This window comes from Anarhichas minor, unplaced genomic scaffold, assembly GCF_050575085.1.
Source record: "Anarhichas minor isolate MPS153535 unplaced genomic scaffold, ASM5057508v1 ptg000002l, whole genome shotgun sequence".
NCBI classification, from domain to species: Eukaryota; Metazoa; Chordata; class Actinopteri; order Perciformes; family Anarhichadidae; genus Anarhichas; species Anarhichas minor.
In genome coordinates, this window is record NW_027466448.1 from 8,375,452 (window position 1) to 8,402,503 (window position 27,052).

Here is a 27,052-nt window from a genome sequence, read left to right on the forward strand (position 1 = left end):
ACATTTTAACTTTTCAATAACACCCTTTGTCACACATGCAGATACAATTTTCACAAAGAGATTTATATAGTATTTATTACACTGAGCCAAGGCCACCCTGTAGGTCTTTGCAAGCAGAAAATGCATAGCAGCAACTGAACATAACTCCTAGCAGCCTGTGATGCTGTGACAATATAGTCTCTTCCTTTCACACACTGACAAGAAAGCAGAAAATCCAATCAATTCTTAAATCGCTGTTTATAATTGGTCCTCTCTGAATGAAATGAAACCCAGTTCTCCCTTGTCATTACGTCTGCAGTCTTGTCTTTCTTCTACTCTGGGCCGTGAATCCCAAGTGCTGGTTCGTTCTCCAGTGGTGGAACAGATGTTACCTCGAGCATCTATGTGTTGCATCCACATCATTTGATTCAGGCTTCAGATGAAACATAATCTTGGCTTCAGGCGGCAAGATCTAGTCTTTATCTTTTCAATTTGGTCGTGTATTATCATCCATTGTTTAGTGTTGCGTGCAATGAGATGGCTGTATGGATAATCTAGAAGCAAGACAATGAGGCCTATTCTTACAGAACGTGTGTGTGTGTTTGTTAATTAAAAGTCAAGGGTTCTGGAACATGTGTTCATCTGTACTTTGTAAATTATCACTAAATCATAATTTTCTATTTGTCCCTTCTTCTGGCGGCAGGGTGACATGGGACCTTTGGGAGAAATGGGCCTTCCAGGACCTAATGGACTGAAGGTAATGCCGAACACACACACACACACACACACACACACACACACACACACACACACACACACACACACACACACACACACACATCTAATACAGTTTGCACAGAGCAGTTTTTAGTTCCCATGAGGGGGATTTTTGAGGTGAGGTTTGGTTTTGGGGGTCCCTTTCTAACCCATCTGTTGGTGCTTGTTCTAGGGTGTGCCCGGAAATCCAGGAGAACCAGGACTGAAAGGTGATAAGGTGATCTGAATATTCCTGTTATTGGCCCGTGTTTGAGCAGCATGTGATGATGGATATGAACTCTTTTGCATCCCACTGTAGCCATCTCTTTCCAACCCTTAGACATAGAGCATGCTTTCATTAGGTCCCACCCTCAACCACACAGATACAAACTTGATGATTTTTTTTTTACTGATATAAAGCATGAGATGTGACAGGTTTCTCAAATTTTCACTAATATGAGTTCTTGCTATGTCATTTCTATGAAATCCTTTGTGCGATATGTTTCCTCTTTGGGCAGTCAGCAAAGAGGTGGTCTGTTGAATAAACTTAAAGAAATAGTGTGACATTTTGGGAAATAAACTTGAATTTCTGCATAGAGTTAGTATAGAAAATTGATACCACTCTCATATCTGTTCGCCAGGAGACACTTAGCTTAGCTTAGCATAAAGACTGGAAATAGAGGGAAGCAGTCGGCCTGGCTTTGTCCAAACGTAACAAAATTTGCTAACAAGCACCTAAACGGCTCACTAAGTAACACACTATGTCATTATATGTCATTATATATTTGTTTAATTGGTAAAGAAGAAAGAAAAAAAAGACTGACTTTCCTGAAAACCTCAGAGTGATGAGAAAACTCTAGAAAGTCACTGCATTGAGCTAAGAAATAGTCCAGTACATTTCAGTTTTTGTGTGAATTAAGATCGATATAAAGTGTAAATGAATGAGTTGATTTTCTTAACCTTTGGGCAAAGCCAGGCTAGCTGTTTCCCCCCGTTTCCAGTCTTTAAGTTAAGCTAAGCTAAGCTAAGCTAAACAGCAACATATTTACTGTACAGACATGAGAGTGATATCAATCTTCTCATCTAACCATCAGCAAAAAAAAGTGAATAAGAGGATATCACAAAATGTCAAACTATTCCTTTAAGTTAACTTAAATATGAATCACCTTTTTAAACAAATGTTACAAACTGTTACTGTTTGAAAGACAATGGAAACCAAAAAGATGGTTGAAAGAAAACTAAAATACATAAAACTGCAAGATATTATAATTAAAGAGAATTAAGATGATGCCAGAAGAAACAGAAGATTTGAAACAGGAACATTTGATTTTACCCATTTCGTTAAATATAAATATATAACCTTGTTGAGGCCAGTACTGGGACCTGCTTGAAGGTTTCTGAATCTGAACCTCTGATTTAAACAAAGACTAGCTGTAAAATCTTGAAAGCATTTTGCATTAGCTGTTGTCAGCTGATGTTTCTCCTCCTGAGACCAGAAACGATCTATGTGATGTGCCAACAATCACAAGTTGATCATAAGTTGAATAAAACCCAATTGCACCACTTGAGTTACTTGAGCTTCTAATCACTGGTCTTATTAAAAGAATACACCAACATTATGCACTTTACATTTGTTAGAAGGCTACTCAGACCAGAGTTAAAATAACACAATTTGTCTGTAATTACTACTCTGTTGAATACTGGCTTATTCTACAAGACGTGGGTGTGTACAGGCTGGAGTAATTGCCATCAGTGCCTTTCATAAAACAGATTGATGCCACATGAAGAACTTGGCCAATGTGACGAACTAGTCTCATTGTGTGAGAGTTTTCATAATTACAGACCGGTAATTAGTATTGTCTGTTGACAGAGCTGAATGTGATTGACGAAGTAGAAAGTTACAATTCTTCCTAATGTTCTTTATTTCTCTGTCTTTTTGTCCGTACGCCATCCGTCCTCCTGTTCGACTCCTCGTCTCTCCATCAGGGTGAACTTGGGATTCCTGGAGAACAAGGCGAGATCGGGTACAGTGGAGACAAGGTAGATCCCCACAGCACAACATCTATACATGTACACGGACAAACACGGACGTACATAAATCACCACGCACAAACTGTGCCCTGCATGCTGCGTCCAACACACACATCCAGAGTTACACAACTTTTGTTGCAGAAATGTGCCTTTGTTAAATGACCTAAGCAGATGTGTGCAGTCTAGTTTATGGAAACTCTTATGTAAACCCTCCTCGTTTGTCTGTGTGTGTAAGCAAAAGCTAACCCTTTAAGCATCACAGAACAGAGTGGTCCCAACAGATCACAGACACACTGAGCAGAGTCATGCATGTCTAATGTTTTCCCTAGAAAAGAGATCAGGGTTCTGCATTTTGCTTCTTCATACTGTCTGACTGTCTGTCTCAGTTTTGATGTGTTGTGTTTGTATTGGACAGGGCATCCAGGGGGCTCCAGGTCTACCAGGCGTCCATGGGAAACCAGGACCACAGGTTAGCTCTACAAGCTGTAGCCTTATATTGAATGGACAGATAAGCAAGGGGTGAAGACCTCCTCATTTATGTCTCTGCAAGAAAGCCAATAAGCGTATAAGACGTTTCTCATGTTCTCGTTTGTCACAGGGCAAGATAGGAGAGAGAGGCCCAGACGGCACACCTGGACCGCCAGGTCCTGAGGTTTGTATTTTCATTGCTGCGTTGAATGTGTGAGTCTATATTTCAGAAAGACAATAGAAAACTTTTTATTTTTTTTTAATTGATCATGACAGGGTTTCCCGGGTGACATGGGACCTCCGGGAGAGAACGGCCTTGAAGGACTAAAGGTGAGTAAATCCGTCATCTTGGCTGAGTACTCAAAACATAAACCAGATCGAGACAAAGGGTCCGTGGGAGCAGGTCTGTGAGGGTTTACGTAGGCGCAGCAGTGCTTTGACAATGCTAATAGGCTGATATTTTGCAGGTTAAACATTTTCACAATCTTACTTGAGTGCATTAGCTGAGGCTTAAACCAAAGTTCATTCTTTTGAGACTGTAATTGAACCAAATGTCATGTTAATCCGATAGCTGTTGAGATATTTCAGTCTGGATCAAAGTGTTGGACTGACTGACCAAAAGCCACACCACACATGGCTAAGAATATGTACCTAAATACACACATTTACCGTTACACATTAGCATTAATTTGACTGCTTATTACCCATCCAGGGAAAGCCAGGGGCCAGAGGTTTACCGGGACCACGAGGGGTACCAGGCTTGGAGGTAAGACTGCCATACGCCGCCCACATCAGAATAACCACAAAGCTCCAAAGGGCATTAAAGGTTTTATAGCACACGGCTTCTCTTTACTGAGGGCTGCTTTATGTCCCCAAACATAATTCATGCTAAGATCAATATCATCTGTTCCCAGGGAGATGAGGGCCCGATCGGACCACCAGGCACAACAGGACTGGAGGTGAGTTATAAGATAAGCATGTGGTGTTGCCTGGCTGGTGGAAATGAAGGAGAGAGAGCTGATAACATGCATCACTGTTACCAGTAAAGCCTGTGAGAAAATAACATTTATGTGTGTTTAGTCATGGTGTGTGTGTCATGGTGTGTGTGTGTGTGTGTGTGTGTGTGTGTGTGCTCATGTAAGTTTGCATGTTTGTTTAAAACTGTTGCAGGACAATCAAACCATCTGTTGTGTGCATCATAATGGTTTCATTCCATATTCTTTGTATATCTCTGGTAAACAAATCAAAGAGTTAACACAGGAAGCGTTAGAGATATCTCTTAGTCTATGAAAACCCAACATCAGTGTGAAGCTGAATCTGTTTTCATGCTTTGCACCGCAGCAAAGTAATGCACAGCCTCGTGTTTAGCAGAACAATGAAATCCTTGCATGGGGTTAGCCCCCCGGTCTGCAGAGGAAGCCCACTAATGTAACTCTACACGAGGCCTTGAATGTGTGATATCAGCCTACAGAGTTATTATAAATGACTCACTTGTAGTCTCGGACACCTTTCAAATATGCAGTTTGATTTAATTGCTTGATTTTAATTGTGCATTCAAACGTTTGTTAAGTTCCTCTTGATTTAATTTGAGGTAATAAAGTAGGTTATTGTTATGGATTGCTCTTGGTTTGCATTGGAGAGAAGCTGAAGATATGTAGGGTTGGAGTTTTATGGAGGTTGTTATGACTCGTCCCTTGATGGTTGTGCTCTCACAATGAAGGGCAGCCTGCAATTCATACTCTCGGCCACCAGGGGGTGATAACTGACATCGCCGAGTTTATAGGTGGTCAGATTTATAGTTGCCATAAAGTGCTAGAAGATGTTAATGGGTCACTGCAGAGGTATAAGATATTTGCTGGCTTTATTTCTCAAATGCTTCATAGAAACACACAGAAAAATGAGATTTACAACCATAGATAATCTTTTAACCCCACTCATCTCACTTTTTTAAACTATTCCAGACCCTCCCAGTTTATCTTTTACTTCTTCCAACCCCCTTCTCTCCACCCTCCCCCTGTCTCCAACCCACTCACTTGTCTCGTTCTCCGACCCCTTCTCTCCTCCATCCGAGGGGAAGTGGTGTATGACTCCTTCAGGAGCTGTGATTGATCTCTGGCCAGGTGCAACAGGTCCTCCTACTCCTCCACTTCATCCTCCTCAGCCAGCTGTCTTTTAGCTTAACTGCTCCGCTCAGAAAGACACCCTGTCTTCAGCTTCTGTCTCCCTTTTTTTAACCATCTCCCTCACCTCCTCACTTGCTCTTTGTCCCTCTCTCTCTTGGTGCAATTTCTGTTCTTTCTCTAAGTAGTTGTTCCTTTCTTTGTTCAATGCGGTCAGTCACAAACTTAAATCTTAATCAGGAGATAATAATTCTCATATTACTACAAGAATCAGCTTTTACTGTGTGCTTCTGAGTGAAATACAGTGTTAACCTGTACTGTCGTACGAAAGCTGCCAACCTTTCTGGAGTAAAACTTTGGAATTGTTGAGTCATTCAGTCTTTAGGAGTTTGGCGTAGACATCTCTGACCTGGAGTTATTGCTGGTAAAAAAAAAAAAAAAGCACTTAGCTCCCCTCTTAACCCTGGGAATTACTGTCCGTGCAAGAGGAACATTACAGTCATTGAACACTTTCCCAGCCTGCCAAAATGTACCATCAGCATTACCTGTATAACCATAGCACGTTTCAGCGGCATGTTCAGTGAGCTGCAACAGCTGTGGACTACTTCCCAGCTCACTCCTCAAACTGTCATCTCATAGGAAGCGGATCCTTTATATTCATTGTTAATGATTCATCAACTGGCAGGTGTATGTCTTGAAAATCACTATTCATTCTTGTCCTTTTTCAGGGTAGAATGGGCAGAAAAGGTTTTCCTGGGAAGGTTGGGCCGGAGGGAGTTAAGGTGAATAAAGACAATACTCACAAATCATTTTTTTGCTTTTGCTCAAAATATGAAAAATATTTGTTTAATAATTTTAAACAAAAGACTCATACTATATTTATCTCTGCAGGGAGAGACCGGTGTTGCAGGAATAGTTGGAACCATGGGAGAAAGAGTAAGAAACGCTGACATAGCCACTTCTATTTTTTTCCAAATGTCTATTCATTCAACCATCCAACACTGAGTATGTGTATTTCAGGGTTTGGTGGGTTTCATCGGACCTGTGGGAGAGGCGGGACTGGCAGGAGAGAAGGTAAAAAAACTTTTTCTTTCCTTGTAAATGTATTCATTTAAGTCCTTACAAGGTCACTTTCAAGACTTAATGTTGTGCTCATGTACATTTAGGGGGATCGAGGGGAGATAGGTCATCCTGGACCACCTGGAGAAAAGGGAACAACGGTAAGACACAATAAGGAAGAGCGAGTGAGAGATTGGAGGGGTTTAAGTTTGATAACATTTGAGAATGCTCACAAATGATTTTCTGGGTTTGCTCTATCAAAAAGAAAAGTCTAAGAAATGGTAATTGTAAACTAAAATGTGTGTGTTATTCCCATGGGAATATACTGACGTGTGGGATTAGGTCAATACCGTAAAAATATGCCAAAAGGGAAAGGAGGCACATCAACCCATGGACAATTTAGGACCATGTTTTCTAAGCATTGGTTTAGCACTCGGCGGGAGGCCTTGAGCTGGAAAAAGTCGTAACATTGGTATAAACAAAGGAGGAAACAGTTCCAGTGGATCACTTCCAATGGTTTACCTCCTTGACGGTAGTTAATGGTCACAGGAAGTGCTGACTTTTCATTCTCGAGCACCTAATGCTACTGGGATTTGCTGAAAAGAATAAAGACAGGAAGAAAGCCGGTGATCCATTTTCAGACATCCATTCATATTTTGCTTTCAGTCTGCAGGACACCTGAGTGCCCCCAAAGGTCTTGTGTTTGACGGGCCTTACTCTTACCTCTGTCACACACCTACCTTGCTCTCTCAAACAGAGCAAATGGCCGCTTTGTCATGTAGTGCCTGTATCTGATAAGGACCTAATGTATACTGTATCACCGGCTGGAGTGGATAAGAATTCAGTCATCATTCTTGCTGAAACAGAGAGATGTTTCCTGCTGGCTGACAGCCAGTTGGATTTGTCTCAGGATATGACCACACACACACGCACAAACACACACGCACGTGCACACACTTATAAGGAAGTTGTCTGCACTCTCAGCTGCAAAACAGAAACAGACCCTCTGGAAAAGACTGCATCATACGTGGTTATGGGAGCTGACCAGCAGACATCGTAGCTGCTAACAGCTCATACTGCAGGCTTTAGGATTTATTTTCCCATGGATGCATGAGATCAGAGCTGCGTACTGTGCTATGGCTTTGCGTATTGGTTCGATTTTATTGCTGATCTGAGTGGTCTGACTTAAAATACTCCCCATTACACAGTTATGCTTTTATAAATGGTCCGGCCAAAAAATGAGGTCCAATAAAGGGGAAAGAAAAACAGTCAAAAGCAATATGTATTCATATATAAAATCATCTCCTCAGGTCTTTTCCCCATTGTCTCTTATTGGAGCAATAGATTTTCTTTCTAATGTGCAGAGCTTTTCTGCAGATGTATGTTTGTACTTGTGTGTGTGCATGTGTGTGCGACTGAAATCCAATTTATAACCTCAAACATTATGTAGAATTCAGTGTTTCTGTCTTTAAAACCTGTCTAATAAAGTCACATTTGATGTTTTAGAGTATCATAGTATCGTTCATATAACACGATTTTGCGTCAGGTTGTAATCTATGTGCTGTGTGTGTGTTTGTGTCTGTGTACATATGATAGGGTCACCCAGGGACACCAGGGGAGGCGGGGCCTACAGGACCACCAGGAAGACCTGTAAGTCACCACTCTTTCGCTCATTTTGCACTTTCTCTCTTCTTTCCACTTTATCATTTTTGCAGATGATAGTAAATAGTCAATGAGCTGTATGGTTATCTGAGCCTTAGCAAGTATGGCTGTGTCAGAAAAAACTGGCACATGATGATAGCTAGAAGCTGAACAGATGAACAAAGATGTCTTTGCATCTGTGTATAAAAAGGCATCTTTTTTTGCAGTTGTAGCTTGTAGCGTTAACAACCTCCATGTACAGTCTGCAGTAAAGCTTCCTTTGAGCATTATGGGAGCTGGCAGCCTCCTGCTGAACCTGCATTACCCTTCTGTCAGTCAAAAGCGCAACACCTATAACCAATTAGAAGCTGCCCCTGCCTCCCCTTGCCACGGTCTGGTTTGACAGAGTGCGGGCTGAGCATTGGTTGAAGGTGGGGGCCACTGAGCCACCAAAACAAACATAAATATGGGGCTCTGGGGTTCAGCAGGACAGGATTCCTGAGCAGGCCCTTTAATTGGTGTGAGTGACAGATCTAACAACAAACCCCATAGTGTGTTCCCGAGGTCAGGCTGCCCCCCCCCCCCCCCTGGGTCAACAACCTGGGGGCTCTGTGCTCTGTCAGTGCAAACCTTCGTTTTATCTCCCCTTCCCTTTTTCCTTTCCCCCTCTCTTCCCCTCTTCATCCCCCTTTTCCTTTGTTTGTCAGGGCTCTTCTGGAGCGGCTGGGCCAGCCGGTACCAGAGGACCCAAAGGCTTACGGGTAAGTTTGAAGATTCACACCTGTTGCTTTTGCAGCTTAGCTGTTGACTGGTGTTCTGCAGTCAGCACGTCATAGCTCCCAGCCTTTAGGACAGGTCATAAACTCTGTAAAAGAGTTTAGATATACATCACTTTGCTGTTTTTGTGCACGCTGTGATGTGTGCCACTGCTGTTGTCGAGACGTTGGAAAAACTTTAGTGGGTGAACATAATAAAGTGATATGGAGCTGCCTCTCGACTGAGGTCATGTGTGTCTAACGGACATGGGCGCTTGCTTAACACACTCTCGGGTTCAGAGTCAAAGCACGAGTCTGTTCCATCTTTTTCAGAAGTCAGTGCTCATTATAACTGCAGGAAGAGCTCCAGTGATGTAAAACAAACAGCTCTTTTTTATTCCATATAAATGGAACAATGACTATAAGGTGAAGGAAAGAGCCTCCGTCAATCCAGCGACATAACATATGTCCTGGAAAATGTGAATGTGGCTGTGCTGGAGGTTGCAGATACATTTAGTACAACTGGGGAAACATGATTGATGGGGAGATTAGCAAAGCAAAGTTTTCCTTTTTGGTTAGCAGGAGGTTTCAAACTCATAAAACATCAGTCGCAAAAACCACAATAGCAGCTTTTAGCACCTGTGACAGTTTTAGAATCAACTGTGGAAATCCAACTTTATATTTTCCCTTTTTTTATCACATCACAATAATATCCACCTGATTTAGACATTTAATGTCTGAAAGCCTTAAGTGGGCTTGTTTCACATTAGCGTTGCACATTGTGCCAGTACTGTACATCCCTGTATGCTGATTTTCAATAACTAAAATGAATATGTCAATTCATAGTGAGAATTGGCATTGTTGCAGAATTGTTGAGTTCGCAGCTATAACTATATTCATTTTGGCATCATTCCATTTAGGTAACTCACTGGCACTCCTAAAGTGATTTGAGGGTTCAGTGTTATTCGATACACCCGTGCTTCTCCTGTTAAATCATGTTAAACAGTTCTTCTGTGGGAAAATAAAATGTCCGTCAACATAAATGTAAAATAACTCAAGAACGTTCAACAAAAAGAAAATTAATACACTGCAGATACAGACGCCAGTAATCACCTGAGATTTGTCAAATTACAGCTTCGGACTCTCAAAAGTGAAATCGTAAACCACTCGTGTTTTGTGAGACATGAAAACAAGTGAATAACAGCTGGAGTTTTAGCTGCTAAATACCACCAACAGAAATTGTAAGCTTGTGGAACAACATGCAGCAAATTAGTTATTGTTCACCAAGGCTATTAAAGTGGATTCCAAGGGAATGTAGTGGCCGTAATTAATGACGATAATGACTTGTGACAATGACAATGACGACTGTAAACATGGCGATGATGCAGGAGTCAGCAGGACACAGTTAAATGGATGTTTTAAGGGTCAGCTGATACACCTCAGATATTATCCGCTGTCCTTTATGTGCTCCCTTGTTGGAGTTCAGACCTTTTCAGAGGTTTTTCAAAAATGCCTTTTATTGCTGTGGTCCACTGAGCCAGCTGGAAAGTGGGATAAAATCGCACCGAACCTCTCTATCTGAGGCGTCCATGGGAGATGGGCTTGTCTGTGGTTGGCCTGGACACACTCAGTCTGAGGGTGTGTTTTCAATTAATACGAATGTCTGCAGCTTCCAGTGCCAGTAAACCTGCCTGCTGCTTCGTGACTTATGTTGGGTAGTCTAAACTGAGAAACCTGAGTGCTGCAAGCCAGAAGACTTCATGTAAATGTGTGCAACCACAGATACACACTCTCACGTGTCTCATTCCTGCTCTCCCAACCACACACAAGCTGTGTCTGCACAAAAAATAATTTAAGTTTTCATGTATACGCCTGGACAAACAAAATTCCCCTTTGTTTAATGGTACAAGTAAACAACAAATGGATTTCAATGAAGAGATGCTCAGAGGGGTAATCCACTCTGTAAAACTAAAATAACTAAACTAAAAATAAAATCGGTAAAGACGGGGCAGTTTCAGACAGCTTCTTTTGACTTGGTGTCATACATGAAGGACTATGCCATTCATAAGATGATTTCAACTGTGAATAAAACATCTTCGTGCTAAATGAGACCAAATACAACCTTTATACAGATTTAAACACCATATGTCTTTTAGATGTTGGCCTGAGACACAAAGCCTTAATGTTGACAGTGATGTAACATCTGGCCTCACTCTCAGAAACATTGGCACTGGACTGTTTTCTTACATGGAATTATATTGTGGAGTCAGAGACCAGAGAGAAAACTGCATGTTGACTCCAGACCAGCTACGACGCTAGCGCCGCTATCGTCTCTCTGTTTTTTTCTGTGCTGACGTTTTATTTGCTTGTTTAAAAAAAACGATTTTGATTTGTGGACGTCAGCCATGAGGAATCACCGATCTGACTAATTGTGCTCTGTATCTAATAACTCCTCATGACGTCTAACCAACAAATCCTCAGCTAATGTTTTGCATATTGAACAGCATATTTATCTCATCATCTCTCCTTCTCGGCAGTTATTATTGAGCTAGTTTAAATGGATGTTTTTGATTGTTTTGAAATCATGCTCCAGGTGTTTCTATTCTGTCTTACAAATCAGCGTAACTCAGTGTAATTAATTAACTGTGAAGCATAATATTTGAGTGAACGTGTTGTTCCGTGGCCCGACAGGGTGAGGTATTTTACCTACACACCGGTTAATCCAGCTATGTAAACGCAAGCAGTGGGTAGCAGGTACCCCAGACAGGAATGTTAATGAGCGTTGCTTATCCAGCTCTATGTATAATAGGCTTATAGCACTTCAGCTAGCGGCGTTCTCCACGGGCCAGACTCCCACTGGGCCCAGTCACCAACCACTCACACAACAAGGCTGCCTGTGTGGCTGTGTCATGTTATATTTTCTTTCTCCTGTAAAATATCACTTGTTATTTATAATCACCATTAGCTAGGGACCCATGGAGTATCACATTATCCGAGGAGGCAGCACCCTCCACAGCATAGATGAGAAAGTTGTGCAGGTGCCGAGCAGATGGACTGTATTGGTCCACTGCCTGCCTCCCATTTATTATCACTGCTCACTAGACGAGCAAGCCTTTAAGCGCTTTAGATTGATTATGTTTGACAGTTGCGCCCGTGTAATCTAAACAGTCAGACTGCTCTGACAGTGTGTGTGTGTTTTTAAATGTGAGCGGTATGTATCTGTGTGCCCACACTTTGAGCCCTGATTGTTTAATAATGCAAGTCATACACTAGCAGTAAATTTTCGCTGCGCTGTGCGGCACCCTGTTGAGAGACCAGCAGCTATTTCTGCTGTCCTTGTGTGCACACATTTGCTTTTACACACACTTATAATTTGTAACTTACTGCTTTTGTTCGTCCTTAAAAAGTGTTTACAGTTTACAGGCCCTTGACCATGCTTCTGACATACAGAGATGTTTATTCACAGCATGTTGTGGCTGTCCGGCTGTGTTACAGTGACCTCTGTTGGTGAAGTGACAGCTGTCTTGTGTTTCAGGGAGCGATAGGGCCTGACGGTCCAACAGGAGAGATGGGGTTAGAGGGCAAGACGGTAAGAAATCGGACATGATTTTGTGCATTTATTGGAATTTCCTTGTTGGTTTTTGAAACTAGAAACATTCACAAAGTCAAGTTGTGCAGACACATTAGTAATGACCATAAAGTAGCATTTATTACTGTCAAAGTTATATCCTCCGGCATATATATAATAGATTCTTCTGAATATGCATCAAAAATGGCAAGCTACACATCCACTCAGGAGGAAATATACAGTGAACTGTCTCAGCACCTTGGCTATCTCTCATCCATCCCTCTCTCCACAGGGTGCTGATGGTCCTCCAGGAAAAATAGGTTTCCCTGGACCACAGGTAAAACACTGGGCTACTTTTCTACTTTTCCACTTCTTCCTCTCATATGTTTTTTGGTGTTCCTCTGGAGAGGCAAAGCATCAGAATGATTTAGAGGACCTACATGATACCAGCAGTGTGGAGGCCCACAGTCAGATACAATAAATTACCTTGGAGGAGAGAACTGTCCTTGGAAGGTTTGGATGGTGGGGGTTTGAGAATATTTACTCAGCCTGCAACTAAACCCCACTTCTGGAAATTATTTGGGCACATGCCGCTGAAAATACTAACAATCTTTATGTCTAGAAAGGCATGTAAATCTAATGTAGTAAGGGTCAATACATTAACTTACAGCCAAATTAAAAGAGATAGAGAAAGATATGGAATGACAAAAAGCACTTGCCATTGTTGAGTAAAAATCAAGGCCAAGTTAAAGTTTAGTGGCTACACACCCACAACTCTCTTTCCCCTTTTTTGTTTGATGTTGTACAACGGTCAGATATTGCGGAGTGATTCACAAAGCCTCAGTAAATCTAGACCTATGTATGTACTTCCTTTTATCAATTACAGTATCTCTGATCTAAATTCTCCTGTCCTACAAATTCTTCTTTTTATTGTGTCCCTGCAGGGGAAGATCGGAGAGTCAGGGGAAACCGGGCCTAAAGGTTTTCCGGTGAGTTCACTTTGCTCGTACATACAAATAATATACATCTACTACTTAATAAAGAAGTTCTTTGAGTAAACAACCCATGCTCTTATTTTAGCTATATTCTGTTGCTGATGGGATCACCTTAAAAAACTTAAACCTTCATAAAAACTATACATGTGCGTAGTGTGTAATGAAAGTGAGATGGTGTGTGAGCATGTACATGTATTTCTGAACTCACTTACCTTTCTGTCGCCAGGGTTTCCAAGGGCCCTCAGGACCTCCAGGGGACAAGGGAATAGCAGGCGAGCCGGTACGACCTTCCAACTGCGTCTCCATCGTTTCATAAATGTCTCTCTTGTTTCCTCATCTTCTCTGCATCTTTACCCCTGACATATCTTGACTTCCTCACTTGCCTCAGTGTCTGTCCCTCTCTCTCCTTCTATTATCTTTGTTAAGGCCCAATCGTTTACAGTATTCTTTCTCAAGCTCATCAAACTTTTCCTCTCCCTTTTTCATAATCCTACTTAATAGTTTTTATTAAATTCTCTTTGGCAACAAACAGCGCCTTGATTCTCTCTGCTGCCCAGCCCTGTTAGCTCCAAAATATCATAGCCAGGAGAATGTTAACGAGACATATTTTAGAAGTTATTAAAGATATATTTGCTTGTATTAAATGTTTCCTCCAGAGCAGCCAGAGACTTGTCTCATGCTTCACACGTCTGCTCTGTAGTGGCAGGAGAGTGAACTACCAGCATGCTGGGTGACAGCTTGTTAATAGAAGTGCTAAATTGCCTAACTTACAGTGAAAATATATGTGCTTATTGCAATGATGGATACAAACTTTACTGCAAAATATGTGCTGTCCTCCCTGTGGTTTTATTTAATGCACACTAAAAGAGGCCGAACAGAAAAAGATGGATCATCAATATTAGAGGCAGGCACCCGTTTGTTTTCATTGGTACAAATGGATCACAGGCTATTACTCTCCTGTTTCTAAATTATTAAAACATGGATCTCTGCTATTAATAATGCCGATTACTATCTCAACGGGACACAGGCAGCTGAATGGAGTTCACTTCATACAGCCGACTGTTTATACCTACGATAGTAAAGACAACCTTTATGGGAGAGGCTTACTTTAAAATGTATTTGTTTTTGAGTGGTTCAGTTAGCATTTTAATAGGTAATATACAATTGCACAATCGTGTCAACTACAAGCTATAAGTGTTTCTTTCTATCTGTTTTGTGAGTTGTTAACAGTTTTTTAACAGTAGTTTGGATTTAGACAAGCTATTGGGGTAACGGATAAATAAAGATCCAATCATAGGAGGAGGACTAAGTGATGTTTCCCAGCAACCGCTTGTAAATATAAATTGTCTCATCTCTTGTGCCGCACAGCTGCTTTCACTGATGAGACAATACGCTTCTGAGCCCTGCTGTTAGCTTTCTTTGAAATAAGAATTAAAGACCACACAGATGACTTCAGTTACACCATCATTGTTGTTTGGACTGGATGCAAGTCAAGCACGGAGCAAACATTATTCATATACGCTGAGAGTAAGACGTATTCATGGCAATGTAGCCATGTTTAGAAGCATAATTAGTGACAGATATTCATTGCATTCAGAGCCAAACTGCGTACAGATGGTTTACTGATGTATCTGCAGTTGGCTCTTCCACAATAAACACCAGCCAGGGAGTTTCCATTTTTCATAAATATTATACAAGATCTGATGTTAATTAGTGTGAAATATCTCCAGCTTTTGGTCTAATTATCATTAAAGTAAATGTGTTATCATCTCATAGGGATCCCCTGGGCCACCAGGAACCGTGGGACTGTTAGGAGAAGTTGGTCAAAAGGTGGGACATTTTGCAAACACACACTTGCACACACACTCAGCCATATGTGTGCATGCATATTCCACATCGATAAGGTCACTGGCATTCATCTGCACACTCACACTCACACACACACACACACACACACACACACACACACACACACACACAAAGGGTATTGTGAAGACTAAATGATTAAATATGTGACATCTGTTTTTCACCCTACCCCAGTGAATCAATAATGCTCTCTGATTGAAGTAATTTGTCCAATCAAACTAATTAACCCACATTACGAAGGTGTCCTCTTCCTCTTGTTCTCTCATGACAATACATAATGGAACTCACTCCTGACATACTGTACATATCTAATGCCAAAGACTCATTTGCCTGTAATTTCTGTCCAATATAATTGAACATTTTCCTTTCCTCCATCCTCTACGTATTTATAAAGGGTCCTCCGGGCAAGGTGGGGGAACCAGGACTGCCAGGCGAGCCGGGGGAGAAGGTGAGACGATATATTGTTGCATGTTTACCTCCACTTTTGCATGCCTAAATTGATCAAAAGACTGTCTAAAACTGATATTAAACAGTACCCAAGAAAGACAGAATGACTATTGTTTGTGCCATGTTGCTCATGTGTATGTATCTGTGTGTGTCAGGGAGCCATTGGACCTGTTGGGAACATCGGAGAGCAGGGACTAATAGGACAGCGGGTCTGTTCATCAGCAATAAACTCGATCAAATATCTGTAACAAGGTGGAGCTGTTCATTTCATTAAACTTTGTATTTGTGTGGGGGTTGTTTGTGTATAACAGGGAGAGTCCGGCCTAGAGGGAGAAGCTGGTCCATCTGGTCCCGATGGAAGCAAGGTGGCGTCTCTTCCTAATTAATTAAAGATATGAGACATCAACTCCAAAACGTAGCCATATGCTGCACTAGTGATCTTAATCAGCTTTTTTTCCACATGTTTTAGGTAAATAAACTTAAATAAAGTCATGTCTTTGTGTGCATATGCTCAGGGTGAAAAAGGCGACATGGGTCAGGAGGGCGACAACGGAGAAAAAGGTGAAATCGGGCTAAAGGGAAAAGAGGGCCCACCTGGAAGTCCTGGACTCAACGGCGTCAGAGTAAGTGGTCTGTCTTTCTGGTCAAATTCATACACACATATTTTTGGCAAACTGCCTTTCTTAGGTTGTTTCCTAATGTTGTTATCTCCCCAAAGGGTCCAGAAGGGAAACCTGGCATATTTGGGGAAAGAGGCAAACAAGGGTCGAAGGTATTAACATCAAATCATCTCCAGTGGCAGATTAATCCTTTAGAAAACCAAAGCATCTACGTGCAATGACATAAAGATGCTATGGGGTCAGCTGTTCTGTAACTTATCCTTTGTGTGTGTTTAGGGTGCCAAAGGTCATCAAGGTCACCTTGGGGAGACTGGGACGGTGGGGAAGACTGGACCACCAGGTTTCGTTGGGCAGAAGGGGTCCAGAGGAACCATTGGACACGTGGTAAAGTGGAACAGTAATGATTTCAACATTCAGTTTTGAAGACACAAACTGTTTTAATAAGAAGTTTGAATGCCGTCTAAATTACGTGCAGTGAAGACACAACATTTGTTTTCATTAGGGAGCTCCTGGTCGAATGGGCCAACAGGGGGAACCTGGTATTGCAGGTTATGAGGTAAGATTGTTTTAGGATAAGTAAGTGTCTGCATGTGGATGGCCATAAAACATTATGTCCATTTGGTGAATCATTTCACGTAACATCCTTGGGTCTGTCGTTGCAGGGCCATCGGGGATCACAGGGCCCCATGGGGCCTTCAGGACCAAAAGGTGAAAAGGTACACCTCGTTCACTTTATGTGTAACAATGATCTCCTCTTCTTCCTTCTTATCTGTTGCCAGTATATCCCAGCACCAGTTTGGATTGGCCACAAATCCCCTGAAAGTAGATCAATAACCCCCAATGTTTGTTTTTAGTTATTAATAAGCATCTTAATTGCACTTCTCTCTGTAAGCAGCGTGTACTGATCAGCCTTGTTTGGATACCTTAGTGCCATCATCAAAGATAACACAATGTTAATCATGGCTTTTATTTCACGCAAAGACTGAGAGGTGATTTCACACATATGGGGATGTTGTTAGGTTTTTGCTCTAACTCTTCCAACCAGTCATGTGAGCGCATCTAAAAGAAGGCGTACACAAAAGTAAACATTTGAAAAGGTAGATACAGTGTATTGAAACATCTAAATGTTCATTGTTCTCATTTGTATCTGCAGGGCGAGCAGGGGGATGATGGGAAAGTAGAGGGTCCTCCTGGTCCTCCAGGTGACACAGTAAGTCACACCTGACTTACTTTTCTCCATCCTTGTCTGCTGTAAGATTTGCATAAAACAATTGATTTGCTGTTAACTCATATATTCCTTGTTTTATCAGGGTACTCCAGGTGACAGAGGAGAGAGAGGAGAATCAGGAGATCCGGGGTATGAAGTAAGTACCATCGCTTCAAGCGATTTTAAAATAATTGATATTGGGTTTGTGTGGTTTATATTCTGTTACTCTTTCTCAGGGTCAAGTTGGTCTGGATGGCGGGAGAGGCCGGTCTGGAGCTCATGGACTACCTGTGAGTGTCAAAACTTTGGATTTCCATACACAGTCTGGTCTACATAAACAAACAGCAGGCATGCTCACACAGGTTGTCTTTATGTGCTTTCATTAACAAAACTGGCCATTTCAGGGACATGCTGGACCTCGCGGGCAACAAGGACCCAAAGGGGCCAAAGGAGATCAAGTAAGGATGTCAAAACAAAACCATTTTGTGTGCCTGTTTGAGGGGTTAGAATTATATGCACTCCTATTTATTGTCTGTATTGCATCATCTTCAGTCCATGAGAGCTTTAGATACTATGTTCAAACTTTCATATGGTGTAAGTTGAATGCTTATCAAAGATCCAGCAGACATGTCTAGTAAAGAGGCCATTTATCAGTCTACAAGTACTGTAATAGTACTGTGCTGTCATACACCTGCATAAATATTACTGTAGCGTATTGGCAGTGACAAACAATGACCATCAGATGAATCAATAATAATCTTATTTAACCTTTAAAACATTTTCTCTCTCTTAAGGGTCAAAAAGGCAAAAAGGGTCAGTCAGGACAAAAAGGAACCAGAGGACTGGAGGTAAGTTAACGAGTCTCCATACATCCACACGGCTTCGGTGACTTACAGTATTTCATTTCACTCTGCAGATGTTTTTGCATAACCTCAGCCTTTAACAAGTTTCTCTCCATGACTAGAATACTTGAAAACGAGGCGCATACAAAAGTATATAAATGGATCAAACTAGACTTGAAAAAAACGATTGTGTCAATTGACTCAAGTAAAAGACGGATGGAGAAGAAGCCGGTAACACGCGCCGTCATGCTCGGCCCAGATTTCTGATAAGTCCTCTCTTTTCCTCAGGGTGCGGGAGGTCTTTCCGGTCCCAGAGGTGTGGTGGGTCGAGAGGGGCTGGAGGGTGTGCCCGGGATGGATGGAGTCGCAGGAAAAGATGGCAGTGAAGGCATGCCGGTGAGACAAACAAATACATCTAAAAGTTGAACAAAGGCCTTATCCTCTGTTGAGCTCTGGGGCAAGGAGCTGGCCGAATCGCCATCCTTAGGTCCTGCTAAAATAGAAATGTTAACGGATTGGTAATCTTTGTGATGAATCTTATTCATTCGGCCTCCATGATATTTATTTAGGGAGAGCATGGTGATGATGGGGAGGCTGGTCTTCCTGGCAAAGCGGGCTCACGTGGTAAAACTGGCGGTCCAGGACTCCCGGGAGAGCAGGGGACCTTTGGACCAAAGGTAAGAGGGATGAGTATTATACTGTGTAGTGATTATACAATACTATATATTTATAGATATAATATGCTGCCATGCATGGGTATGAGACTGCTTCAATTATCAGATGAATCCAGTAATGATAATTTAACTCTCCATGAGCGATCTTCAGTCATTTCACCAGTTATTTATCCATCCAGGGTCAGCAGGGTCTTCGAGGCCAGAGTGGACCTCCAGGAAAAAGAGGCTTCAGAGGTGGAATGGGACTACCAGGGCCACAGGGAGACCAAGGACCTAAAGGACAACTTGTGAGTATCAAATGAAATAAAAGGCAGTGACTCATCAATACCCTGAATGATATGATTTTATGACATTTCTGAGATTCTGTGTTACTGATTGTTGATTTTCATTCTTGTTCAGGGTGATACAGGGGAAGCAGGTTTTCCAGGAATCTTGGGAGTCTTTGGACCAAGCGTATGTTCGGCATCAAACAGCACGCATGTCTACAACAGCCACAGACAAACCCACACGTCCATTAAAAAACAGCCTGTGTTATGATCCTAAATCTTCACCTTTAAAAAGTAGAACTCAGTCTATGAGGGCGACAGAGCATTTGTAGCTTTTTTGCTAAACATATGTATGCAGACTTATACACACACACACACACACACTGAAATCTGGTTGGTGTACCTTCTAAAATGACTTTGTTAGAAAAGGCCCTTTTTGGATGAGCCATTGAATTAATTAGTTTGCTTTTTTACTCCTCCCTTCGTAATTAAACCCGGGGCGCCTGTCCAGGAAGTGGATTACTCTCTAAGAAGCTATCTTCTCCTTCTAATTCTGTTTTACTATTATACAACCATATACTGTATATATCCCATTTTACACATACATCGAAGAAAATAACACTGGCTCATCCATAGCTAGAGTCACTCTGTGTGAAAGCTTCAGCACAAATGTTCTCAAGTCTTTCAAAATGAGGGTCTGTTCTCTCCCATCACCGGATCCCATTTACAAACGGCACACTATGAAGCAAACAAATGTCCTCCTCACTTCCTGCCCATGACCTGCTTGTGTTGTTACCTTCTGTAACAATCCCACGATCTCCAGTTTTAAGTGCACGTGTGCTTGTAGTCTAGAAGCAAAGTTTCCATTATGTTCCACAAACTCATTCCAACTGTGTGCGGTTTAGGGGCTATAAAACAAATCGATTCTATTGAAATCACTTCACAGAGTCCAAAGCCAAAATCTTTGAAGACAGCTTGAAACATTGTCTTCTGTATGGAAACAGTTAGTGGGTGTAAGATGTTCCGTAATGAGACGTAGATGTAGTTTACGATGTAGGAGTTGTTGTGTAAGAAGACATTTTGCGAAAACTGACATCAAGTAGTGCCGTTTTAAACGGGTGAGTGTACGATGAGGGTGTTTAAAATATTTGTCACTGTGCTTTTCAGGGGCCTCCAGGAGACTTTGGGCCAAAGGGCATACGGGGACCAAAGGGGCCGCAGGGCACAATGGTAAGTAGACTTGTGATCTAGCTGACACTGAAATTTACTGAACCTTTTACTTCATTGTTTTTCATCTGTTCCTCTCCATCAGGGCAGAAGAGGAGTTGTTGGCCCTGTGGGAATTATTGGTCCCAATGGAAGCGCAGTATGTATTATACAGATTGAGAACAGCTTTAACATTTCTATCTGCTGTTATTCTTCAGCCAACTGACTGTGTACATCTCTTTACAGGGTCCTAGAGGAGAGAAGGGCAATCATGGAGAGACTGTAAGTCTCGATTTACAACCACATCTAGTCTTTTCAGTTTTTTACACTTTGTTTACATTGTCTGCTGTGTAAAAGGCAGATTCAATGACAATATTCATGCTGAAAATATGTCTTTTCTCTCTCTCTCTGCACAGGGATTTCAAGGCCCACAGGTATGTTTGCACAGTGTGTCATTTTCTGTTGCTGCAGATCATTTGTATTTTCTACGGCCACTTAAAACCTTATTCTGCATGTGTGCTGTTCTTCTTTATTAGGGGTCTCCTGGACCTCGTGGACTCCCTGGACTTCCAGTAAGTTGTCCACTTTTAACAGCAGTTTAAGCAGCTGTCAAACAAATATAATGTAATTTTCAAGTTGCAAAAAATAACTTTTTCTTTTTCTTACTTTAGGGTCGCCCGGGTATCCCGCTATCATTTGTAAGTCATGTTTTGTTTGCTGATTTAACTAAATCCAATATATACTGAAATGAGTTATCCAGAAGGATAAAATCACACTGAGATATTTTAAGATTCTGTTATTTTCTGCAGGAGGAAGATGGTCTTTGGTTTATGGATTCACACACCCCACTCAGGACTGAGGTTAGTGGAGTATGACATCAGCATTTCTCTGTATTGTTACCCGTTATCTTTTTGCAAACTGCACAGACTCATCTCTTGGTCTGTCCTCCAGAATAAGCCAATGATGGACCTGCCGATGCTGGACCAGGGCGCAGAGATCTTTAAGACCCTCCACTACCTCAGTAACCTGATCCAGAGCCTGAAGAACCCACTGGGCACCCGGGACAACCCCGCCCGCATCTGCAGGGACCTGCACGGCTGTGAAGAGAAGTTAAACGACGGTAAGGGTGTTTGTATGTTGTGTTGTGTTGGAAGCAGACACAAGGAGCAATTTCATATTTGGATAGACTTATGACCCCATATGTGTTTGCATTTTCAGGCACTTATTGGATGGACCCCAACCTGGGCTGCTCGTCAGATACAATAGAAGTCTCCTGCAACTTTACTGGAGGTGGACAGACTTGCCTAAAACCAATAACTGTATCCAAGGTATTTCAGACACAATAACAGCCCCAATGACATCGGCAAAGATTATACAATTTAAAGAAATATTACACGCATGAGTACATACCAGACTTGTTAATCAACGCCTGTTCTGCCCGTTTGAGCAGCCGACTATCAGCGTCGGTCGTGTCCAGATGAACTTCTTGCACCTGCTGAGCTCAGAGGCAGAGCAGCACATCCTCATCTACTGTCTGAACATCTCGGTTTGGAGGTCAGCTGAGGATCAGCCGGCCGCTCAGAGCTCTGTGAGATTCAAATCCTGGAGTGGGGAGGTGTTCGAGGCGGGAGGAGAGCTCGAGCCAGAAGTCATAGAAGACTCCTGCTGGGTAGGACGGACAAGATGCCTTCTGGCTCACTGCCCTTTAGTTTACATCATTCTTGACATTCAGACTTTTCAAACTTGTTGCCCTGATTGAGACGTTTATATTTTGGACTATAAAATGTCTTCTGGGTTTCAGGTGAAAGATGGCCGCTGGCACCAAACACATTTTGTGTTCCACTTCCTGGATCCCTCTCTGCTCCCTGTGGTTGACATCTACAACCTCCCCAAGACTACACCTGGCTCACATTACCACCTAGAAGTAGGTCCTGTATGCTTCCTGTGAGGGCTGCCGTGGAAGTCTTCTGAGCGTGGAGGGATGGATCATCAGCCCTTGGTGACACCCTCATGCGGGCGTGGAGATCGGAGCAATCTCCTCCAATCCATGGCAAAATAATCCAAGCGAGTACAAGCCTCCCTCCAAATAGATCCTGCTTCACTCTTCCAAACTCCCATTGGACTGCAGACACAGAGGGAGGAAGCACGGGGGTGCTGGAGGGCCAAAGAAGAGCTGAGGAGGAGCAGAGGAGTTCATGCACTAATAGCTTCTCCGTATGGCAAAGGCTTCTTCAAGCTCTTCAAGAAGGATCTCCATATGTACGCCCGCTTGGAGAAAAAACGGCTCCATGCCACACAATCTCTCGAAAACATTGCTAAGTGAAGGGAGACCAAGGCCAAGTTAATCAGTGGACATTATAGTAACTTATTTTTTTAACAGTATACAGTCTGTATACTGTGTACTTTTTTTTTTTTTTTTAAATACCAGGAATTCAGTTCTGTCAGGAGAGAAGAATTAAAGTAATTGGGATCCGTTAAATGTACATATATATATGTATGCTTATTATTAACTTTTATAAATGTATATCTTATGTAAAGAAATAATCTTCAAGTGCAATTGAAAATGAGAAGATAATTTGGTATTTTAAACTCGTATGGAAGGATTTTTCAGGGGTGCCATTTTATTTTCCTTTGGTGCTAATCTCCATTTTATCTTGCCCACGTGTGAATAAATCCAGAGGCAGGCTCATTTGCTTCAATTGAGCAGTTATCACATCTGTATTTACTAGTACTCCAAATGGGGAGATCACGGCTTTTAGTCTCATCTCAAATGTGGGAAAACTAGTGTAAACTCTCAGTAGTAACGTCTGAAGCCACACACTGATGCACACAAGCCGTCCACATGGAGCGTCAGTGCATTAAATACTTATTCCTATACTTATTACTCATACATTATTGAACAAGATGCCACTGATGATTAGGGAGAAAATCTGCAGTTGTAAAGGTTAAAAAAAAAAGAGTATGGAGCTCTAGTTTTCAGTAGTGTTTTATTAATTTCTCTACAACTCTGGAGGATCAGTTCCATGCTTCCTTAAGTACGATAGGAGATGGGAGGGAAACAGTTATTATTTTCTCGGCACCACATGGTACCAGGAGTCTCTTCTTCTACCCCACTTACAGTAGACAGACTACAGGTACAGGCATTCATAGAGGACAACTGAGCCACAGGAGAGAGGAGAGTGGGTCCATGAATCAAAATGAATCTTCCATCCCATCCTCTCTCTCATGCATGGTGCTAAGTAAATTATCTAAGGTGCTAACCATAGTGCTGTAATTACACCACTTTGCTGAAATATTCTGATGTTCATAGTCCATGCTTGCTTAGATTAATAAAAAAAAGTCAATATAATATATTGCCATAGCTTCCATAATGCACTATAATGCTAATACCCCATCCCAAATGACATAGTTTCCCTAATAGTCCGTTTTTGTTCAATGCTGCAATTTACAAAGATGCTTATTCTGACTAAAAACATTTTAGAGATAACTATAAAAACTAAAAACAGATTACTCCTTTTGTATCCAGTATAAATCACAGGGTCTGAAGTATTTTTTAAGAATAAAATTATCATATACTCTGTACAAAGCCCCCCACAGCTGTATGTAATATTTTTTAGAAACACAACTAGTGGAGATAGTTTTGATTAAATAACAGTTTCTTTGTTGTAGCTGGTCACAAGTCTGTATAATTGTGCAAACCTTGCTGTAAACAGTCGATCCCCTCTTGCTAATTTAATGTTATTTAATGTTGTTAACGTGGTTGCTGACTGAGCAAGTTCTGTTGGTTGAAGCAATACTACTCTTTCTGACAACTTTATATATCAGTTTGCCCAACTGGTCTTGGAGTTTATAGAGTTTTATGTGTAAATTTGGGGCTCCAGAGAACAAATTTATTTCAATGTTAATTATCTTTTATTTTTTTAATTTTTGTTCATTTGCTTTATGTTGTTTTTCCTCTATGATAATCAAACATGTACTGTACCAGGACTCTGTGCTATACTATAACTTGTGTTTTAAATAATTATGCAAATATGTGAACATTGTTTCTTCTTTTTGTAAATCTGTTGTAGACATTAAAACGAGTTAAGAATACCTCACATTTTTACACATGACTTGGAGCAAAGATTTTCTGTTGCCTTTATAATTAAAGCCTGTCTGGAAATATCAGCCAAATACAGTCAGTCAAACAAGACCATTTCTGGTGCCGGCATCCTTTATCTGTCTACTTCAATAAATACTTTCAATTTGTGTGTGGATTATTCATTTTCAACTATGGCTGAATGGCTTGAATATCCACAAACATAAAATGAAAAACATGGTGTGTAAAATAGTTTTAAATAACTTACACAAATATTTGAAGGCAGATTAAAAGAAATGCAAGGATCTACCTCTTGATATTTACGAGTCTAATACATTAAAATAAGAGTACAGTTAACAATTGTATATGTTTAATATAATTTTGCAGTCCTGCTCACTCAAGGTGTGGGGTCTGAAAAGTGTTTCTATACATACAGCCAATACTTTTATATAGTGTACTAAATAAACAAGGCTTGTGATGATGGCCAATGATTTTGAAACTTATACATTATAACATAACATTATTGCTGGAATGTGTGACTGCAAACACGGTGTAACTTTCCCTACAAGCTGAGAGATAAACACCATGTCCAGTTGATTGAAGCAGTCACAACAGAAACATAGATCAAGATCCAACAGAAAGCTCATGTCCCAATGTACTTAGTTAAAATGTCAAGGATTGCGTTGTTGGGGGTGAGGATGTGTTGAGCCTAGAGTAATCTGTTAGGAGGCCCTGGGGCAAAAATGTGCGGTCTAGCCCCGAATGACCCTACACCTACCTCTCTGTCTGCAAAGTTTCCTTTAAGTCCGGTGCAACCAGTACTCTTATGCTGGACTAAAACTTTATTAAGAATATGTACCATGTGATACAATAAACAAAAGTACAAATGGTCTTTTATAACTAGATTTTGACACAGGGCTCATCTCCATGAAATGGCCTTAAATTCCCAAATAATGCAGAATCCTACTTATATTGTACTTATACTTATCGTGCAAATCCACTAACAAATTTGCAATTAGTCAAATTACCAAAACCAACTGACACGCAGTAAACGGAGGCTTTTGGGGCCACTTGGAGTCTGGAGCCCCACATTGCTCAAGTGGTAATCCTACTTTAGTTGAGCCAGTTATTGGAGAAAAGGGAGTTTTGGGTGTTTCACACCATTGCCTTGGACACCAGTGTCGAGAGAGTGAGTGTTGTGTGCAAAGTACAACATAAAGGACTGAAACTTGTATAAATTAAGTACAACAGCTGCTTTGAGGCACATCTGTTTGGTGGATGAAAAACTAACACCGTGCATCTGCAGAAAAGCAAATATACCATGATGGTCAATAAGATAAAATCACATTCTTACAATAAAAGAATGACAATTTAACACCATAATTGCTAACCGTGAAACTGTGCCCAGCCCGGTTGAAATTAAGAGTTACACCACTTGATGTCGCTGTTCTTCTCTGGATAAATTTAATTTGGAGCTGAACCAGCTGTTTACGCCAGTTTACACCAAAGAAGTTATAGATCTCTCAGGCCTTTCCTAAACTCAGCTAAATAGATGGAATATTTAAATGTAGTCATTACTGTAGACTTTTTTCCTACTAAATGTTATAATTAGCCCACAGCAGCAAGTGTTAATTATTCCGTCCCACCATGCAAAACACCCACTATTACACTTGCCACACACATACAAATTATGTTTAAACATACTCTTTGATGAATATGTCAGACATACACACACACACACATGCACCGAAAGGACGCTCTGTTAAATAGTTAGCTTTTATTGCTTCAGTTTCAGTCACAACATGATCCAAAGCCCTCATAAAAGTCCTATTTTTTTTTTTTACTTGTGTACTTATTTTAAGGATGCATGGCGCACACTTGACAAAAATCTATGTTCCCCTCGAGTAACCAATGTTATTACCGGTATGCTGCTTATTTATATCGCACATTAGCAACAAGCAACAATACTGCAAACTCTATACAGTCTATGCTTTATACCTGTTTTGGTATTATTTTGTATTACATGACCCCTGTCGGACCGTGATGTTGCTTATATGCCAAGAATGAATGGAGTGACCTTTTTCTTAAAAGTGTGTTGAGAGAGATGTTAACATGACTACATGACTGGATACCGAAGGAGGAGCAAATTCAGTATTTTTGAGCCTCTACGTCCCTCCCTTAAGTGTTCGTCTTGGCCAATCGCTTTGTCCCAGTATCCACCCTGTTTTATGCTGCCTTTTCACTGCTCGTAAATTCTTTATTTGTATGTCGTAAACAATAAACTTGCATTAAAGCATCGTGTATAAACAATGTACGGACTGGTTCTTAAATTATCATGGCATATAATCTGTGTTTTTGTACTTAACATCGTCATATTCATCTTTTTAAGGCGTCTTCTGTGGGGTTTCGGTGGTACTTTCAAATATTACCCACGCAGCCTGAAGGCATCACCAGTTTCCAGCGTCCACATTGGT

At 41.3% G+C, this 27,052-nt stretch overlaps 1 protein-coding gene across 1 annotated transcript in view; it reads left to right on the forward strand.

The window, feature by feature from the left end:
* col27a1a (collagen, type XXVII, alpha 1a) overlaps positions 1-24,582 on the forward strand; it is a 63,171-nt gene extending 38,589 nt beyond the window's left edge. Inside the window, exons 15-61 of the mRNA XM_076102798.1 lie at positions 683-736; positions 929-973; positions 2,722-2,775; positions 3,182-3,235; positions 3,365-3,418; positions 3,511-3,564; positions 3,947-4,000; positions 4,149-4,193; positions 6,083-6,136; positions 6,246-6,290; positions 6,375-6,428; positions 6,521-6,574; positions 8,010-8,063; positions 8,762-8,815; positions 12,345-12,398; positions 12,670-12,714; positions 13,322-13,366; positions 13,599-13,652; positions 15,149-15,202; positions 15,633-15,686; positions 15,841-15,894; positions 15,997-16,050; positions 16,201-16,308; positions 16,404-16,457; positions 16,582-16,689; positions 16,808-16,861; positions 16,968-17,021; positions 17,459-17,515; positions 17,616-17,669; positions 17,749-17,802; positions 17,917-17,970; positions 18,307-18,360; positions 18,643-18,750; positions 18,924-19,031; positions 19,208-19,315; positions 19,428-19,481; positions 20,462-20,524; positions 20,607-20,660; positions 20,747-20,782; positions 20,917-20,934; positions 21,037-21,072; positions 21,172-21,198; positions 21,310-21,360; positions 21,452-21,620; positions 21,719-21,828; positions 21,951-22,169; positions 22,302-24,582. Of these exons, the coding sequence (XP_075958913.1) occupies positions 683-736; positions 929-973; positions 2,722-2,775; positions 3,182-3,235; positions 3,365-3,418; positions 3,511-3,564; positions 3,947-4,000; positions 4,149-4,193; positions 6,083-6,136; positions 6,246-6,290; positions 6,375-6,428; positions 6,521-6,574; positions 8,010-8,063; positions 8,762-8,815; positions 12,345-12,398; positions 12,670-12,714; positions 13,322-13,366; positions 13,599-13,652; positions 15,149-15,202; positions 15,633-15,686; positions 15,841-15,894; positions 15,997-16,050; positions 16,201-16,308; positions 16,404-16,457; positions 16,582-16,689; positions 16,808-16,861; positions 16,968-17,021; positions 17,459-17,515; positions 17,616-17,669; positions 17,749-17,802; positions 17,917-17,970; positions 18,307-18,360; positions 18,643-18,750; positions 18,924-19,031; positions 19,208-19,315; positions 19,428-19,481; positions 20,462-20,524; positions 20,607-20,660; positions 20,747-20,782; positions 20,917-20,934; positions 21,037-21,072; positions 21,172-21,198; positions 21,310-21,360; positions 21,452-21,620; positions 21,719-21,828; positions 21,951-22,169; positions 22,302-22,448 (3,102 nt within the window). The 3' untranslated portion in view covers positions 22,449-24,582. The remainder of the gene's footprint in view (positions 1-682; positions 737-928; positions 974-2,721; positions 2,776-3,181; positions 3,236-3,364; positions 3,419-3,510; positions 3,565-3,946; positions 4,001-4,148; positions 4,194-6,082; positions 6,137-6,245; positions 6,291-6,374; positions 6,429-6,520; positions 6,575-8,009; positions 8,064-8,761; positions 8,816-12,344; positions 12,399-12,669; positions 12,715-13,321; positions 13,367-13,598; positions 13,653-15,148; positions 15,203-15,632; positions 15,687-15,840; positions 15,895-15,996; positions 16,051-16,200; positions 16,309-16,403; positions 16,458-16,581; positions 16,690-16,807; positions 16,862-16,967; positions 17,022-17,458; positions 17,516-17,615; positions 17,670-17,748; positions 17,803-17,916; positions 17,971-18,306; positions 18,361-18,642; positions 18,751-18,923; positions 19,032-19,207; positions 19,316-19,427; positions 19,482-20,461; positions 20,525-20,606; positions 20,661-20,746; positions 20,783-20,916; positions 20,935-21,036; positions 21,073-21,171; positions 21,199-21,309; positions 21,361-21,451; positions 21,621-21,718; positions 21,829-21,950; positions 22,170-22,301) is intronic.
* The last annotated feature ends 2,470 nt before the right edge of the window (positions 24,583-27,052 follow it).